General features: G+C 38.6%; 1 protein-coding gene across 1 annotated transcript; it reads left to right on the top strand.

Annotated features, from left to right (window-relative positions):
• The first annotated feature begins 213 nt into the window (after positions 1 to 213).
• LOC132711139 (cytochrome P450 2K1-like) lies at positions 214 to 16,811 on the top strand. The gene is made up of 8 exons (XM_087882244.1): positions 214 to 492; positions 2,304 to 2,466; positions 8,053 to 8,213; positions 8,485 to 8,658; positions 12,047 to 12,188; positions 13,132 to 13,316; positions 16,274 to 16,415; positions 16,606 to 16,811. Exons 1-8 carry the CDS (start codon positions 307 to 309, stop codon positions 16,788 to 16,790), a joined length of 1,338 nt encoding a protein of 445 aa, XP_087738370.1. The 5' UTR covers positions 214 to 306; the 3' UTR covers positions 16,791 to 16,811.
• The last annotated feature ends 307 nt before the right edge of the window (positions 16,812 to 17,118 follow it).

Genomic DNA, 17,118 nt, shown 5'->3' with positions numbered 1-17,118 from the left:
GTTTCAAGTATTGGATTGCTGGGCAGTTCAAAGAAGTTTGAATCTGTTTTGCAATGCCTTCATTTAAGGATAAGCACCACCCACACCATAAGAGAGTGAATGGTAAACAATCAATTATAAATCAAATTCCTAAGGAGGAGATAGAAAACCAAGGCAAGGTTGGAAGTGATTTAGCATAAAGGGCAGTCTGATGATTCAGTAGAAACACTAGCTGAGTTTCTGCTTAGTGCAATAGTTTGAATGTTTGTATTATTTCAGTTTGCAGATTTCATTATAATTGTTACTGAAAACTGCTTCTGAAAGGAAATGGCTTGGATTGGACTTGTTTTATTATTATTATTACTATTCATTCTTACAGTTTTATTCCTTTTCAAAATGAGTAGTTCCCAGAGTAACAGCTCCCAAAAGCTTCCACCTGGACCCAGGACCATACCCATTTTGGGAAATCTGCACATAATGGATTTCAAGAGGCCTTTTAAGACAATGATAAAGGTAAACCTGATGATTAACAACTATGAATGTTCTTTGCCAAAGTGTACTGATGTTGATATAAAAGTTTAGCAATTTATCCGGTTATCCAGTTAACTGGAAGAGATTGATATGCTCCCTGTTGGTTTTATGGAGTCTATGGAAATGTATAAAAAGGATGTTAACTTGGTGTTTGCATTTGTTTATATATGCTGCAAGGATTATACAAACAAAAATATTTGTTTATAGGATTTTTTTAATTGTTTATCTGAAACTTGAAAGGGTGATTGAAATTGCCTATGACTATGTAGAGGAAGGAAAATGTAAAAATCTTACATTGATATCTGTATTAATATAATAATCTGTAGGTTAACATATTTTAATAAGATATACTCTTAGTGAAATGCCCATTGTTCAAAAACTTTGGCTGTTATTTCCTGTTCCAGAGAACTTTTCCAAATCAGCTGAGTGAAAAACATACTTTTGAATCTTATTCACAGGTTTTTAATTCCAGCTTAAATATGACAAGGTTCAAAGAATTAAAGGTCTGGAAATATCTTCCCTCCCCCCCCCACGCCAAGAATTTGCAGCCTGCTTTAAAATTTTGAAGATTTTACAAAGGTGTATCAAATATGTGGAAAAAAAATAATAACTGTCAGTATTTTTAAAATAATTACATGGGTTTTTGCACTAGATTTCTTTAAATTCTGATATATTATATTTAAAATAAATTCAAAGTGTTGCAGTTATATAGAAGGAGATGAGATTGTTGCTCTTATGCATATTAATCTATCACATGTCAGATAGATTACATGGTAAAATGAGAGAATATGTGATAAATGGTGTCATTACAGACTGCATTAAAAAAAATCCTTCGTCCATTGATAATATCAGTTCATTGCTGAACATGTGAGGTAGTTTAAAGTTCCCATTTCTACAGCATAAATGGAGACATTTGTAAAAAGGATTATTGGGAAGGAATGAGTGGTAGACATAATGTTTCAAGACAGAAGCAAATATATTGATAAAGTACTCCACGTCATTTTTAAGCGAATCCCTGTTTTTGTTGTAAGTAGCTAATTCTTCCAAACCATTTGGATTGGAAGACCCCTATCAGCTCTGTCTTGTCCTTTAGAATTAAAGAGATATGCTAGCAACCTTCAGTAACAATGAAAGACAGTAGAGAGGGTTCTGCAGCAGCTGAGGAAAATAACATACCACATCAAGTCCAACATAAATGAATAATAACGTAATGAATATGTGGTACTTGAAGAACAACTCTGTAGCTTGGAAGTCAGACTTTCCCTGCTTTAGGAGGCGATGGTATCAGTCTCTTCCTGTCACTTTAGGAAAGATTACAAAGCACCAGAAGTTTCCTGATTTAGACACAGGAAGGATCTGGGAATAACTGCTGGCATTTTATTTTATAGGCATTTCTTAAAACTGTTTCATTTTCTTGAGGTGTTAGCGCTTATGCACAGCTGAGCAGTCAATGTGCCATGTTGTGTGCAGTGGATCAAGAATGGTGTTGCATGGAGGGATAGAAATTAATATATCAGAAATTGTTATTATTGAAAATGTTCCTCCTGCATAGCTAACTTCTTTAAAATTTCCAAAACGTGACCAAATTCTGTCATGAGTATCCAATGGACAATACTATTTGTATGCTTGTTTTTTTTTAAAAAAAAACAACAGTATAATAACTTAAAACACAAAAGAAAGGAAGAAATACTTCAATCTCAGATTTGTGAGACATGACTTGTAACAGAATTTTCCTTATGTGAGACTAATTGTGGATCAGAACTGCCTCTCATTTTTCATCTGCTGAATTCCAGTTGTCAAAAGAATATGGTTCCGTTTTCCGTCTTCAAATGGGATGCCAGGAAATGGTGGTGCTGACTGGCTATGAGACGGTCAAAGAGGCTTTGGTGAACCAGGCAGAGGCATTTGCAGAGAGAGCCTCCGTCCCCATTTTTGAGGACTATGCAAAGGGTTTTGGTAAGTTGTTTATTTTAGATTGCAGGTGATGCTCCTTGCAAAACTCTAATCAATATTATGTACAACTCACATGGAAATACGATGAAAATATGATGGTAATAAATGGTAGTAAACAGTATTTAAAAAGAACATTTTTCAACCAATGCATGCGCTTACACCCAAACTTCTTGCACCAAACTAAGAGTAATGCTGGTGTTGCTGCCCAAGAGAACTTTATCTAAAGGAGATGGCAGCAACCAGTGTTTTTGCAGCTCTTCTTTCTCTCCCCCCTCCCTCTGTCACTCCCTGTGTGTCTCGTGGTTTGTTTAGCAACCATGCCACATAGCAACCTTTTCCCCAGAACTATTTACAGTTGATAAACAAGGATTACATATAGAATGTTTCATCTGAAGTTTTCGTAGAAGAGAATTTGGACAGCTTCTGGAAAGCACAACAGATTGATTTGACTTAATCCCTCAGTGCCAACAGACAGAGGCATCCAGAGAACAAAAGATATAGCAATTTTTTATTTATTAAATTTAATGGCCACCCATCTTACTACAGGATATCTCTGTAAGGAATAATTGTACTAACAGTAAGAATCCAATCCTTGAACATGTTTGTTTTACTTGTTTGCAAATTTGGGGTGCAGGAAACCCCAGTATCATGCATGCATTGTTCTTCATTTGCCCCAAATTATGGTACCTGAGAATTTGCACAGCCAAGTCAGTAGTAAATGTTGAAATTAGCTGGTCCACTGTCTAAGGAAGGAAGTGGGGGGGTGTTCTTCCAGAGTTCAATTTGGATTATCTCCTATTATTTCTCCTTGCAAGAGACACCAGGACAGAGGTGGGTTTCAGCAGGTTCTGACCAGTTCTGGAGAAGTAGTAGTGGATTATTATTAATTTTTTTGCATAATTTTTTTTATTTTTATTTCTCATAAACATATTTAAGTGTACAGTCTCTTATCCATCATTAATCATTGATCATTCATCTTATCCTTTAACTTTCATTTTTATTTGTTCGGGGCTACTCTTTTACCATTTCCTCTTTTTTGTTTTACCACAATCTTTCCTCTTCTTCTATCCCTCTTTCTCCTTTCCTCTCCTCTCCTTCCCTCTCTATTCCTCTCTCCTTTCCCACACCTTTGTTGTATCCATTTTCAATTTAATCTAGAATGGTGTTCGAGCAGCCCTGATTTTCTATTTATATATATCTTCATTTCAAATTCTTTTTTATTTAATAATTACATCTGTTTTATCATTCATGTACACTTTTATAGTAACTCTTTTTCTTTTCCCCCCCTTCCCCCTTTTCCATTTACCTAGGGGTCATCTGAGTTTCTATTTTTTTTATTGTCTTTTCTCTTATTTATCTTTTCCCTATCCACTTCCTCTCTCTATCTTTATTTATATTTCTTTTCTAACCAATCATAAAAACTTCCCCATGTCTTGAAATACATTGATTCCTCTTTATCTTTTATTCTCAATGTTAATCTATTCATTTCTGCACATTCTAAAATTTTCTTTATTATCTCTCCTTCTGACAGGATTTTGTCTGCTTTCCAGTTTTTTGCAAATACTATTCTAGCCTCTGTTATTATGTGAATCATCAAATATATATCTTCTTTGCTATATTTCTCCAGTATTATTCCCAATAAGAATATCTCTGGTCTTAGCTCTATTTGTTGCTGTAACATTTCCTCTAACCATATCTGTATTTTAACCCAATAGTTCTTCACTTCTTTACATGTCCACCACATATGATAATATGATCCTGGCAGTTGATGACATTTCCAACATTTGGCTGATTTATTTTTGAACATTTTAGCTAATCTTTCTGGTGGCATATGCCATCTATAAAACATTTTATACAAATTTTCTTTATATGCGGTTGCCATTGTTACTTTATAATTTCTCTCCCATAATTGTTGCCATTTCTCCAATTCAATAGTATAACCAAAGTTTTTTGCCCTTGCTATCATTGTTTCTTTTACTTCTTCATCTTCTAATTCAATTCGCAATAAATAATTATATAATTTCTTAATAATTTTTTCATCTGTTCCTGTCAATATCTCATCCAATTCTGATTTCTCCAAATTAAAACCATACTGTTTACGGTCTGCTTCAAATCTTGATTCTATTTGCAATCTTGTATACCAATCTGTCTCAATCCTTGTTTTTCTAACTCTTGCTTTTGTTTCAATTCTTCCCATTCTGTTAATATATCCTTATATCTAACAATATTCCCCATATTTACAATATTTGGATATGTCAAAGCTTCTATTGTTGAAAGCCACATTGGTATATTCAAATAATGTTTTTCTTTCACTCTCTCCCACACTAATAACAAACCATTTCTTATATAATGTCTCTGGAAATATTCATGTATCCTTTGTTTCCCGTACCATAGGGAAGTGTGCCAACTTAGTTGTATATCATGTCCCTCCTACGTCAATAGTCTTACGTTTCTCAATAAAATCCATTCCTTAATCCACGTTAACGCAGCTGCTTGATAATATAGTTCCCAATTTGGTAGTCCAAACCCACCTCTAATTCTTGCATCTTGTAGCATTTTTATATTAATTCTTGCTCTTTTTCCTTGCCATACATATTTCCATATTATTCTCTTCAAATTTTCAAAATTCTTTTTCTCCAATTTTATTGGTGTCGTTTGAAAGAGAAATAATAGTTTTGGTAATATGTTCATCTTTATTAATGTTATTCTTCCCATTAATGATAGTTGCAGATTCCTCCATTTCTCCAAGTCTGTTTCAATTTGTTTTTTCAATTTACAATAGTCATCTTCCTTGATAGTTACACATCTTGAGTTAAATAAATACCCAAATACTTCAGTTTCTTCACTATTTGAATGTCCAGTTTCTCCCTCATTTCCTTTTTTTTATTTTCTCTCATATTTTTTACTAATACTTTTGTCTTGTCTTTATTAATTTTCAATCCTGCTACTTCTCCATATTCTTCTATTTGCTCAATCAGTTTTGGAGATGTCTCTATTGGATCTTCCATAATAAACACCAAATCATCCGCAAATGCTTGCAATTTATATTCCTCTTTTTAAATTTTCATTCCTTTTATATCCTTGTTCTGTCTCACTTTTCTATTTAAAATCTCTAGTGTAAAATTATGGTACCTGAGAATTTGCATAGCCAAGTCAGTAGTAAATGTCGAAATTTGCTGGTCCACTGTCTAAGGAAGGAAGGGAGGGCTGTTCTCCCAGAGTTCAATTTGGATTATCTCCTATTATTTCTCCTTGCAAGAGACACCAGGGCAGAGGTGGGTTTCAGCAGGTTCTGACCAGTTCTGGAGAATCAGTAGCAGAAATTTTGAGTAATTCGGAGAACCGGTAGATACCACCCCCATCTATTCTCTCCCTCCCGAGTCCCAGCTGATCAGGAGAAAATGGGGATTTTGCAGTATCCCCTGATGTGGGGAGGGAATAGAGATTTTACAGTATCCTTCCCCTGCCATGCCCACCAAATCACGCCCACCAAGCCATACCACGCCCACCAAGCCTTGTCCAGTAGTAAAAATTTTTGAAACCCACCACTGCACCAGGGGTATTTTTACATGCTGAACTGTAATCTTTACTCATCATAGGCAGCTTAAACTTTAAACTTCACACTTACGTAACCACCTGATGAGAGCATGAACACTGCACTTGCTATGCTAGAAGTAAATAATAATAAACAGTAAATAAATAGTAAATAAACACTTTCCATACCCTTCAATTTTTATACTCTTCAGATATAGGCATTATAATGATGGAATTTTCCTGGTTCAAACTGATCTTCAACTTGAACTCTTATTTCTAATTTGACCTCTTATTTACCTCTCCAGGTATTATTATGACTCATGGTGAGAATTGGAGAAAGATGCGGCAGTTTTCAATATCTGCATTACAGGATTATGGAATGGGCAAGAGGATTGTTGAAGACAAAATCAGTGAAGAGTGCGGTGTCTTGATAAAAACATATGAGACTTATGAAGGTGAGTTGGTATTCCGTCCTACAGACTTATCAGTTATCTTTCAAGACAATCTATGTATAGAAGATCTAGAGGAACCTTTTTCAGAAAAATATGCCAATAACTGTTATTTATGAGGAACTGTTATATTAAATTAGCTATTGAAGTTTACAGAAGGATAAATTGTTTCCAATATGAGCACTGCTGATGTGTATGAAAAGGTGTTAGGAATTGGACTTACTTGTTCCTCCAGGCTTTGAATCAGTGATACTCATGTTATCCAATTAAGTAGAATAAATTAAAAACCTAAGCACTAATCCAACACCATTCACCAAAATTCTTGGCTCTACAAGTGATCCACTTTCCTGTGCCCTCTCATTCATTCCCACCCAAGCATTCCTGTCCTTTAACACTCTCCCTATCACCACAAGATCACTTTGAGATTATTGCACAATTTCCTCTTAAACTCATGGCTCAGAATTCTATTATCTTCATTCTGTGGAACATAATATGCAACTATCACCAATATATAAACTTCTATTTCGATCCCACATGTCAGGCATATTAAATTTTGAAAGAATGAGGCATGAATATTGCTAATAAAAATTATCAACATCTTTCTCTGTATTTAATGAAATTATTATGGTAGCTTCCACCTTAATACTACATTTTTTTCTCATTAACAAATCATTGCTTGCAATGAATAAATATTAAATGATCATGATGCATTACACTTGCCAAAACCTTTCTGGAGTCAGCAATATTTCCATATGTTGTTTGGAAATACATTGGTCACGATCATCATCTGCTTTAGGAATTAGGTAGTGGAAACTGCATTAAGAAAGAGTGACAAAATAGTGGCTGCAAAATCTTCTGAGAAATATATCAAAATTAACCTATCAAAATACCTGTACATCCTTTATAAGTCTAGTGTCTATTAATTCTGTTGACAATTTCAGCTTATCTTTATGGTACAGCACTCTCTGTTTCAAATTACATGACACTTCTGCAATGATGGGTGGGGAGTTAGGTCCTTAAAACATCTTATTGTAACAGTTTCAAATTTTGCAAGGAATACAATCAGCAGAAACAAATTGTGCTCATAACAGCAGAAACAAATTATAGATAAAAGTTAGTTTCCTCTCTGATGGGAAGAGCTGGGACTCTGTCCTTCACTATAGAGAGGAAAACTGTGCTCTGAAGCCTTAGATGTATTTGTTAAAAGCGTTGGTGTTACTCATTTTAGTTTTCATGCTGCCAGCAATATGGTCTATGTTTAGCTGTTCTTCCATTTCCACACTGAACACAGGGACTAGAATGCTGCTGCTCCATTTTACCTGTCATCAGAAATGTAACTGCTTCTCACTCCAAATGATGCATGTCTCTAGGACTACATTAATGTGTAATTACTTCTGATTTTAATGGGATGGGTTACAGAATTATTCTTTGTGTTACTGTCAGTAAATTTTAGCTCATATATCTATATTCTCTTACTAACTTCTATGCAGAGTACAAACTAGCTTCTATGATAAATGCTATATATAAGCAATCTAAAGGTGACAAAGAGCAGGTTTAATTCTGGGATTCTTTCACAATTCTGTTTTAATTTATTACTCATGACCAGGAAAGCCATTTGACCCAGCAACAATTCTGAAAGCTGCAGCCGCCAATATCATAGTTTCTTTTTTACTTGGCAAGAGATTTGAATATGAAGATGCTACACTTCTAAGACTACTCGAGTTAATTGAAGAAAATTTACACCTTGTAGGAACCCCTTCTGTGTTGGTAATGTAATCTTGCATATGAAGAAAAATGTCATCCCTAGGGTTTATTAAGGTTTAATTTGTGAGATTTGGATCTTAATTAATTAATAAACTTGATTTATCATATCTTTAGCACCCACGTATTTCATATTTGATGATAATGATGCTGATTTTGGAGACTATGGAACAAACCTATTTGGATAAAAATGCTTTTAGATGTCAATCAGAAAATATATTCATAGTATTCAGCTCTGTTAATTTGCTACTTCTCTTATTATTCTATCCTGTTTCAGGTGTATAATGTGTTTCCCAAATTGGGATTCCTTTTGGATGCTCGTAAAAAAATAATGAATAACCGAAAAGAGTTCCATGAATTCATACAGGCCACTTTCCTTGAAAATCTCAAAGAGTTTGATGAAAACAATCAGAGGACTTTTATTGATGCATTTCTTGTTCAGCAGAAAAAGGTAATAAAGCATTTTAAGTATGCAAGGAATCGTAACTGATGTTTTTTCTTTCACATGTTTTAAAATATTCTGGCTGGTGCCAGAATTCATGCAGCTGGAGAAAATCATTGCTTTAAAAATGTCAAGGAAAACAATTTACTGGAGTGAAAGCAAGGAGTGAATATGTGAATATAATTTGGCATTTGTGCAATCTCATTCTCAGGTTCTGTGGGGATATAAACCTGAAACAAAAATAATAAAAATTAATAACCTCCACCAGCAAGGACACTATTAAATAGCCAAGGCTGATTTAAACAGTGATTATGGTTAAAACTTTATGAAACAACATTCAAGAGGGGCTGTAGGCACCTCCAGGGTATGAGTTTTCCCATTATTTGGCAGCTCCGCATCTTCCTGAATTCCTGAGATGTGGCTCTCAGCAAGTCTTCGTGTAGCATCCTTGATGGCCAACAGATTCACTGTCCGTGTGATGTCTTTATTCCTTGTGTACCTATTAAAGCTACTACAATGCTTGTATACCTCTAACTGGAAATTTTCCTTGTAAAAAGCAACACTAGTTTTTTGTAGCAGTTGAGTGAAGCAGTCACCTGGGGGTCTTGCTTAACAACCACTTTTCTCAATGTCCAATTGCGGTCATAAATTGAGGATTACCCATAGTACCACTTCTATTGTCTCTCATAGAGGGATAATTTATTTTTATTTTTTTTATTTTATTTTGAATTTGTATACTGCCCTTCTCCCGGAGGACTCAGAGCGGTGAACAGCCAAGTAAAAACATCAAGTACAAATATTAAAATACAGTTAAAATATATATATATAAATTTGGCCCCATTAATTAAAAACAATAAACAAAACACTTAAAAACACTTAAAAAAATTAGGCCAGCCCGGCTTGCTGGAAAAGGAAGATTTTAAGGGCACGGCGGAAGGCACTGAGGTCTTGGATTCTCCTTATCTCTGGAGGCAATTGATTCCAGAGGGTAGGTGCCCCCACAGAGAAGGCCCTCCCCCTGGGGGTCACCAGCCTGCACTGTTTGGCTGATGGCACCCCGAGGAGGCCCTCTCTGTGGGAGCGCACGGGTCGATGGGAGGTCGTCGGTGGCAGCAGGCAGTCTCGAAGATAGCTAGGCCCTATGCCATGGAGCGCTTTAAAGGTGATAACCAACACCTTGAAGTGCACCCGGAAGACCACTGGGAGCCAGTGCAGCTCGTGCAGGAGCGGTGTTACATGGGAGCGCCATGCTGCTCCCGTCACTACCCGCGCTGCTGCGTTCTGGACCAGTTGGAGCCTCCGGGTGCTCCTCAAGGGGAGCCCCATGTAGAGAGTGTTGCAGTAGTCAAGGCGAGAGGTGACGAGGGCATGAGTGACTGTGCACAGGGAATCCCGATCAAGAAAGGGCCGCAACTGTCGGATCAGGCGAACCTTACTAATTCTAGTAAGGAGATGGGTCAGGTGGGCCCTTGGGAAGCAACCCTTTAATCTTTATTTATAAACATAGGGATATTAATTATTGTGATATGGGTTGGGATATGTGGTCCAGAAACTGATCAGCGCAGGAGAAGAGGAAAGCCATTCTCCCTTTCTTAGACATTGCAGTCTAAGGAAATCCATGGAAAAGTGAAGGTGAGCTCTGAAACCGGAAGTCTTTCTTCTTCATGTGAGTTAAAATTAAATCACTCTTCATGAAAGAAAGTGTTGAGCTGGCATGTATTGAGAAGAACTGGCAAAGAGAGGTGGGGGATGTTCATCACAATTTTTCTCCAAACTCATTCCTGGTTCTTCCATTGTCACCATTCACTGGAACATAATGTGCAACAGCCACTCGGCATATGCATTTCCCTACACAGCCACAGCAAAAGGATGTCCTGAGTTAATGTATCCTGATATTACATTTCTGTCATAATTGATCCTAATTTTAATTCCCCTGCATACATTGACATATGCCAATCTACAAGATGAAGCTGTCTTCATTTAGATCAAGTCCTTTTTCCATTTTCTCTTAAATTTCAAAACAGGAAACATTTTATTTATTTTTTTATTTCAATTCGTTCAGTAATTCATGGTCTTTACCATATGTTTCTCATTATCACAAGTTACAGTCTTCTTTAGCCCTGGCCATAAACAGATGCGCCCATAAACCCTGGCATCAGCTTTTTGGTCAATCAAGACCTTGACATAATTCTTTGTGGCAGGATACGAGTCTTAGGGCTCCCTGCTAATCATAGAACACAAAACCCGCCACTTTGGGCACATTTTAGCCAGCATGCCACAAACACAACCAAAGGTCAGTTTTGCTGCATATAGGATCTAAAAATATCTACTTTGCAAGCCACTCTATTACTGTTTGCAACTTAATACAGATAATCCTTGAACTATGACAGCAATTCAGCCTGGAATTTCTGTTACTGAGCGATGGTTGTGAAGCATAACTGAATTGCTTAGTGATGGGAATCCCTGCATTTCCAACTGCCATTGTTAACGCAACTGAAATGGTTGTTAGACAAGGACTTCCTCACAACTTCCAATGGCTTCCCACAACCAAAGCCAGGGAAGAAGCCAACAGGAAGTTGTCATCCCAGGAGGCTTCCAAGCAGCCAGCAGGTTGGCAAATAGCTGCTGCCGGGTGTGGGATGACATGCAGGGGTATGTAAGTGGCTGGAGCAGCACAGTGCAAGCACAGAATGACTTGGAATGATTGCTTCCAGATGAGGAGAGACTGAGGGTGTGCATGGGATTGTAGGGTGCACAAGGATTCAAGGGAGGGGGAGTTAAGGCTTGGGAAGGAGTGTGGTGTGGTGCAGAGGGCAAGTGGAGAGATTTACCCCAGAAAAGCCCTGCTGGGGCTTCCCATTTTCTTTATGGAGGAAAAAGCAAGGAAGATTGCAAAAGGCAAGCACGTAATCACACAGCCACTGAACTATAGTAAGTGCTAGCTAGATCATGGTTGCCAAGCACCTGAAGCAGGATCATGTAATTGTGGGACTGCTCAGATGGTTGGAACTCCAAAAATTGGTTACAACCACCATTTGTTTACTATCATTTTAACTTGAAATGCTCCTGGATTGAATGGTCATAAGTTAAAGACTATGTCTCGGAGGTACATACGTGACATATTAAGGATGCCTATATTTTGCTTTAGTTTGTTTAATAAGGCTTAATCATGCTAATAATCACTGTAACCATATTGATAGCCTTTCCCCCCATTATAAATAATAACCCTAAAATTTATTACAGATAAGCAACACGCTGTCCTTCAGTTTTTGTGAAGAACAACTCTCACAATCTCCTGACACTGGAAATTTGGAGGCCACTATAACATCTGTCCATATATGTAGATTATAAACATACATTAAAGTCCTTGATATCTTTTCTTTATACTCTTCAGGAGAATAAGAAGTCAATAGATAGCTATTTCCATAATGATAACCTTATAGGTCTTGTGGATAACCTATTTATTGCTGGCATGGATACAACTTCAAACACTTTGTACTGGGCCTTACTCCTAATGATGAAGTATCCAGAAGTTCAGAGTAAGCAGTTTTTATTTGACTGATTTTCAATAAAAGTATATAATTACCTGCCAAAATAACATGGGGATGGGAGAATAAGAAGCAAGAATGAGTTGCCACATCTATTTATATTTGAAGGAATTAATGTGACGTGAGAGTGATTATAACTATGATGGCAAACCAGTGGCACTCAGCGCCCACTCTGTGGGCATGCAAGCCGTTGCCCCAGTTCAGCTCTGCCATGCATGTGCATGTGCTTCCCACCACCCAGCTGGTCATCAAGTCTCTGCTGTGCATGTGTGTGGGGGAGTGGCGCATGGGGGCAGGATGCATGTGCATGCGTAGGGAGGCGGGGGGCATGGGGAGCATGTTGCATGCATGTGGGGTGGGGTGCATGGGAGGCAAGGTGTGTAGGGGTGCAGGCGTGCACACATTGCATTTGGGGGGTTTGAGCACACACATGCGCTTTCAGCACTCAGTCCAGAAAAAGTTACCCATCACTGGATTATAAGATCTCAACATATGAAGGGTTTATAAACTTACTTTCAGAGATTTCTGAAAGATGTACTAGTCACAGAATGTGTGTTATGCACCTATCACCTCTCATTACTGCTGAATATGAGCTAAAACTGAAGAGAGTTTTCCGCTAAGAATGATACATTCCAAACACAATACTCCCTTACTTAATTTATTATATCTCACTAATCATTTCATAATGTCTATACATTAAAATATAAATAATCTGTGATTAATTAACCTTTTTCTGCATGGGCATAATCATAGAATAATACACATGGTGAATAAAAGGGGGAAAAGTACCAAGAGAAAAATTACAAGCATAGATCACAAATGATTATCTTCAGATAATCTATACTATAAATGTACTTTTGAATTTTTGCATAAATTCCCATTTAAAGCAAAATTGAAATTATGGAATCATCTTGATGTGATCCTATTCTCCCAGGGAAAGTCCAAGAAGAAATTGCAAAAGAGATTGGGGTTCGTCAGCCAAGGACAGAAGACCGATTCAAAATGCCTTACACCAATGCAGTAATTCATGAAATTCAAAGGTTTGCTGATATTATTCCAACCAATTTGCCCCATGCAACCACCAAGGACATAACTTTCAAAGGCTTCTTCATTCCCAAGGTGATTGCTGTGAAATAATCCCATTGTTAATGTTCCAATCTTACTTTGTACAATATAAACAAATTGTGACCATAATTGAGCCCACAATTTTAATCATAAGTCGTGATGGACATAAAGTGCATCACCATGTGACCACACCCAATTTTATGATCTTTTTTGTGGCACTCATTAAGCAAACATTGGGGTCATAAAATGAATGCTGTGGTCATTAAGTGGGTCCAGTATTCACTGTAGCACTTTTTGGCCAGAAACTGAAAATAAAAGCCAGTTTCTTGCAAAAACATAAATTGCAGTCATATTATCATGGGAGGCTGCAAACAACCATAAATGTGGTCTGGTTGCCAAGTACCCAAAATATGGCTACATGACCATACTGGGTAAGAAGCCCAGGACATTCAAACTTCTAATCTATTGTTTTTCAGGGTCTGTTGTAAGTGCAACCAGTTGCTAACTGATCAGTAGTAAGTCGAGCATTTATTTTATTTATTTAGTTAGTTAGTTTGTCAAACATGTACGAGATAACAGGTATAAATATAAACATGAACATGAGCACAGATAATGCGTACAAATAAATGGGACAGGGGGACAGGGATGGTAGGCACACTAGTGCACTTATGCATGCCCCCTTATGGACCTCTTAGGAATGGGGTGAGGTCACCGGTAGACAGTAATTTCCCTGTAAATAAAATGCAGTTTTAAATTCTGTTGAACCCTGAATGTAGCTGATAATCTATTCTTTAAACGTTTTTGAACTAGTATGTTTCTCCATGCATAGTATTTATCATACTATTAATACTATAATATATTTAAGTCTATAATACTATAATACCGTGTTTCCCCGAAAAGAAGACCTGGTTTTATTTTCTATGGAAACCCCCCCCCCCAAATGGCTAGGACTTCTTTTTCGGGGTGTTTTAATTTTTTTGAGCTGCAGGAGGCTGCAAGCATGGTCACCTCATGGCTGCTGGGCCTCTTAATCACGGCCCACAGATCAGCTGATCCAGTAAGGGCTGGGAGTTCTGTCTCTCTGGGAGCTTGGAGATGTTTCTGGTGCACTCTTGCTAGCCCCAGCCCTTCCCATGGCACCAGGCAACCTCGCAGCCAAGGGCCCCTCTCTTAACGCAGTTCATCTTGTGGCTATGGAGCAGGTGGCGAGCACAGTTTGCACTCTGCCACGCAAACATCATGGGTGTTGCTCAGGCTGCTGCTACAATGAGGCAGAAAGCCATGCACCCTATTAGAATCGGCTCCTCTACCCAGCTGCTGAGCCTGCTGCACTTGCTGCTGCTACCCTCGCAGGGGTTTTTGCTCTCAGCAGCCCTCCTGGGATGCTCCTGCCTGGCCTGAGGCAACTCAGCCCAGATCTAAAACCTCTGGAACACCTCCCCCACCACCGACCTGCCAGGACCCGCTTCACCAGCGGTTGAGCTGCCCTGAGCACCTGTCCTGGAGGAGGGAGGGGGAGATCACCCCTTCTTCCTTTGCACCCCAAAACCATCTTCCTTGGCCCCCAAGCCCCCGGCCTGCACTCCTCTCACTGGAGCAAGACACGCAACTCAATCTTACCCATGGAGGCCTCCCAGTGCAATGCTCTGGAGCAAACGTCCCCCTTGCAGGATTGCAAGGCTAGAGGCTTTGAAGCCACGGAGGGAGCAGTTTGGATGTGAGGATCAGAAGGAAAATCCCCCCCCAGATCACTTTCTGAAAGAGTTTTCCCTCTCAGTTCACCCTACCTGCTTCCGATCTTTCTCCCTCTCCCGCATCTCAAGCAAAATCAAACTGTGATGTGGGGAGGGCGGGATTTTCCTGTGAGTACAGGCTGGCGATGCAGGGGGAGGATTTTCCTGCCAATCCTCCTCAAAAGGAGCCTTGCAGATGCACATCCAAACTGCTCCCTCCGTGGCTTCGAATCCTCTACCCTTGTAACCCTGCACAGGGAAGGCAGAGGTTTGCTTTCTCCCTCTCCTGCATCTCAAGTAAAATCAAACCGTGATTGGGGAGGGGGGGTTCCTGTGAGTACAGTGATAAAAGTTAACATTTCAGAAATGTTACCCCATGGAGGCCTGCAAGTGCAATGCTCTGCCGTAGCTTGGGAGCAAACGTCCCCCTTGGAGGATTTCAAGGTTACAGGCTTCGAGGGCAGCAGCCACAGGTGCAGCAGGCCCAGCAGCCAGGTAGAGGAGCTGATTCTGATGGGCCGCATGGCTTTCTGCCTCATCGTAGCAGCAGCCTGAACAACACCCATGATCCAGGCCTGGCGGAGCGCAAACCATGCTCGCCGCCTGCTCCATAGTGTGTATATTAGCCAACCCACCCGCAAATTAGGCTTGGGCTTATTTTCGGGTGGGTGATATTTTTGGGGAAACACAATATGTTTAAGTATATTTATTATACAGTACTTAATACTATACTATTACATATAGTAATTATGTGAAATTGCCATTTTTCTTTTTAAAAATAATTTCTTGTGGTATCAAACATAAAATATTTATATTATTTGCAACCATGTGGTCGTTAGCCCTATTTGTGAGAGTCGTTTCATCATTCAGTCAGAACTGAAGAGGTTTCTTGGATGAGAAGTGAAACATCTTCTAGCAAAACAAGCAAGTCCAGTTGCTTTTCAAAAGAAAGCACCTTTGGGCAGTGGTGAAATGCTCCCGGTTTGGACCGGATCGCTCGATCTGGTAGTGATGGCAGCGGGTGATTCAGAGAACCAGTAGCAAAAATCCCTGTGCGCCCCCCCCATGCCCAGCTGAGCCACAAGATCATCAGAGGCTTTTTTTTTCCTTTTAAAAGCATTTTTTCTACAACCTCTTCCGACGAAAAAATGCTTTCATTATTTCAAACTATACTGATGTTGTTAATTGTTTTACCTTTAAAACAAAATTTCATTATAATAATTTCTACAACAATGTGTTAAATGAAAAATGCTCTTCTTTATATAATTTCATTTTTAGGGTATGCAAATTATTCCTTTGCTATCATCAGTGCTCCATGATGAATCTCAGTGGGAGAAACCTCATGAATTCTACCCTGAGCATTTTCTTGACTCTGAAGGAAAATTTGCGAAGAGGGATGCATTCATGCCTTTCTCTGCAGGTAACATCATTCTGTATATGTGAAAAGCTATTCTGGAAAGAGTTTCAGTGCAACAGGATAGTTAGGAAGATTCATTATTTTCTTTAATATTATAATTATTCCTTTGAGGCAATGTGACTATGGAAAGCCATGTAAAATAGTTTAAGAAGCCAAAAAACCCACCTTTTTTGCCATCTATGTTTTCTTCCAGGTCAGAGAGTATGTGCTGGGGAGACCCTTGCCAAAATGGAGCTCTTCCTTTTCTTTACCAACCTCCTCCAGAGATTTACCTTCCAGCCACCTTCAGGAACATCTAAAGATGATCTGGACCTGACTCCTGCTCTTGGACTTACCACCCCTCCCATGCCTTACAAGACCTGTGCTGTCTTATCTTGATCTGACAGGGAAAAAACTCATAATAAGCTGTTTTCTCACCTTTTAAATAGGTCTATTTTGACAGACAGGCAAAATCTGACAATCCAATTCCATATTACATTATATTCATTATATTTATTTTATTTGAATTCCACCTTTATTATTTTTACAAATAACTCAAGGAGGAGAACATATCCAATACACTATCCTACCCTTATTTTCCCAAAGCTCTTTGGGCTAAGAGAGACTGGCCCAGAGTCACCCCAGCTAGAACTCAGAGTTTCCTGGTTATTAACCCAAAGTCACCCAGCTGGATTTCATTGCTAAAGTGGGACCTGAACTCACAATC

Source organism: Pantherophis guttatus, chromosome 1 (assembly GCF_059756535.1).
Source record: "Pantherophis guttatus breed Tessera chromosome 1, ASM5975653v1, whole genome shotgun sequence".
NCBI lineage: Eukaryota > Metazoa > Chordata > Lepidosauria > Squamata > Colubridae > Pantherophis > Pantherophis guttatus.
Note: the sequence above shows the minus strand (reverse complement) of the source record. Positions and strands in the feature narration are given on the sequence as shown.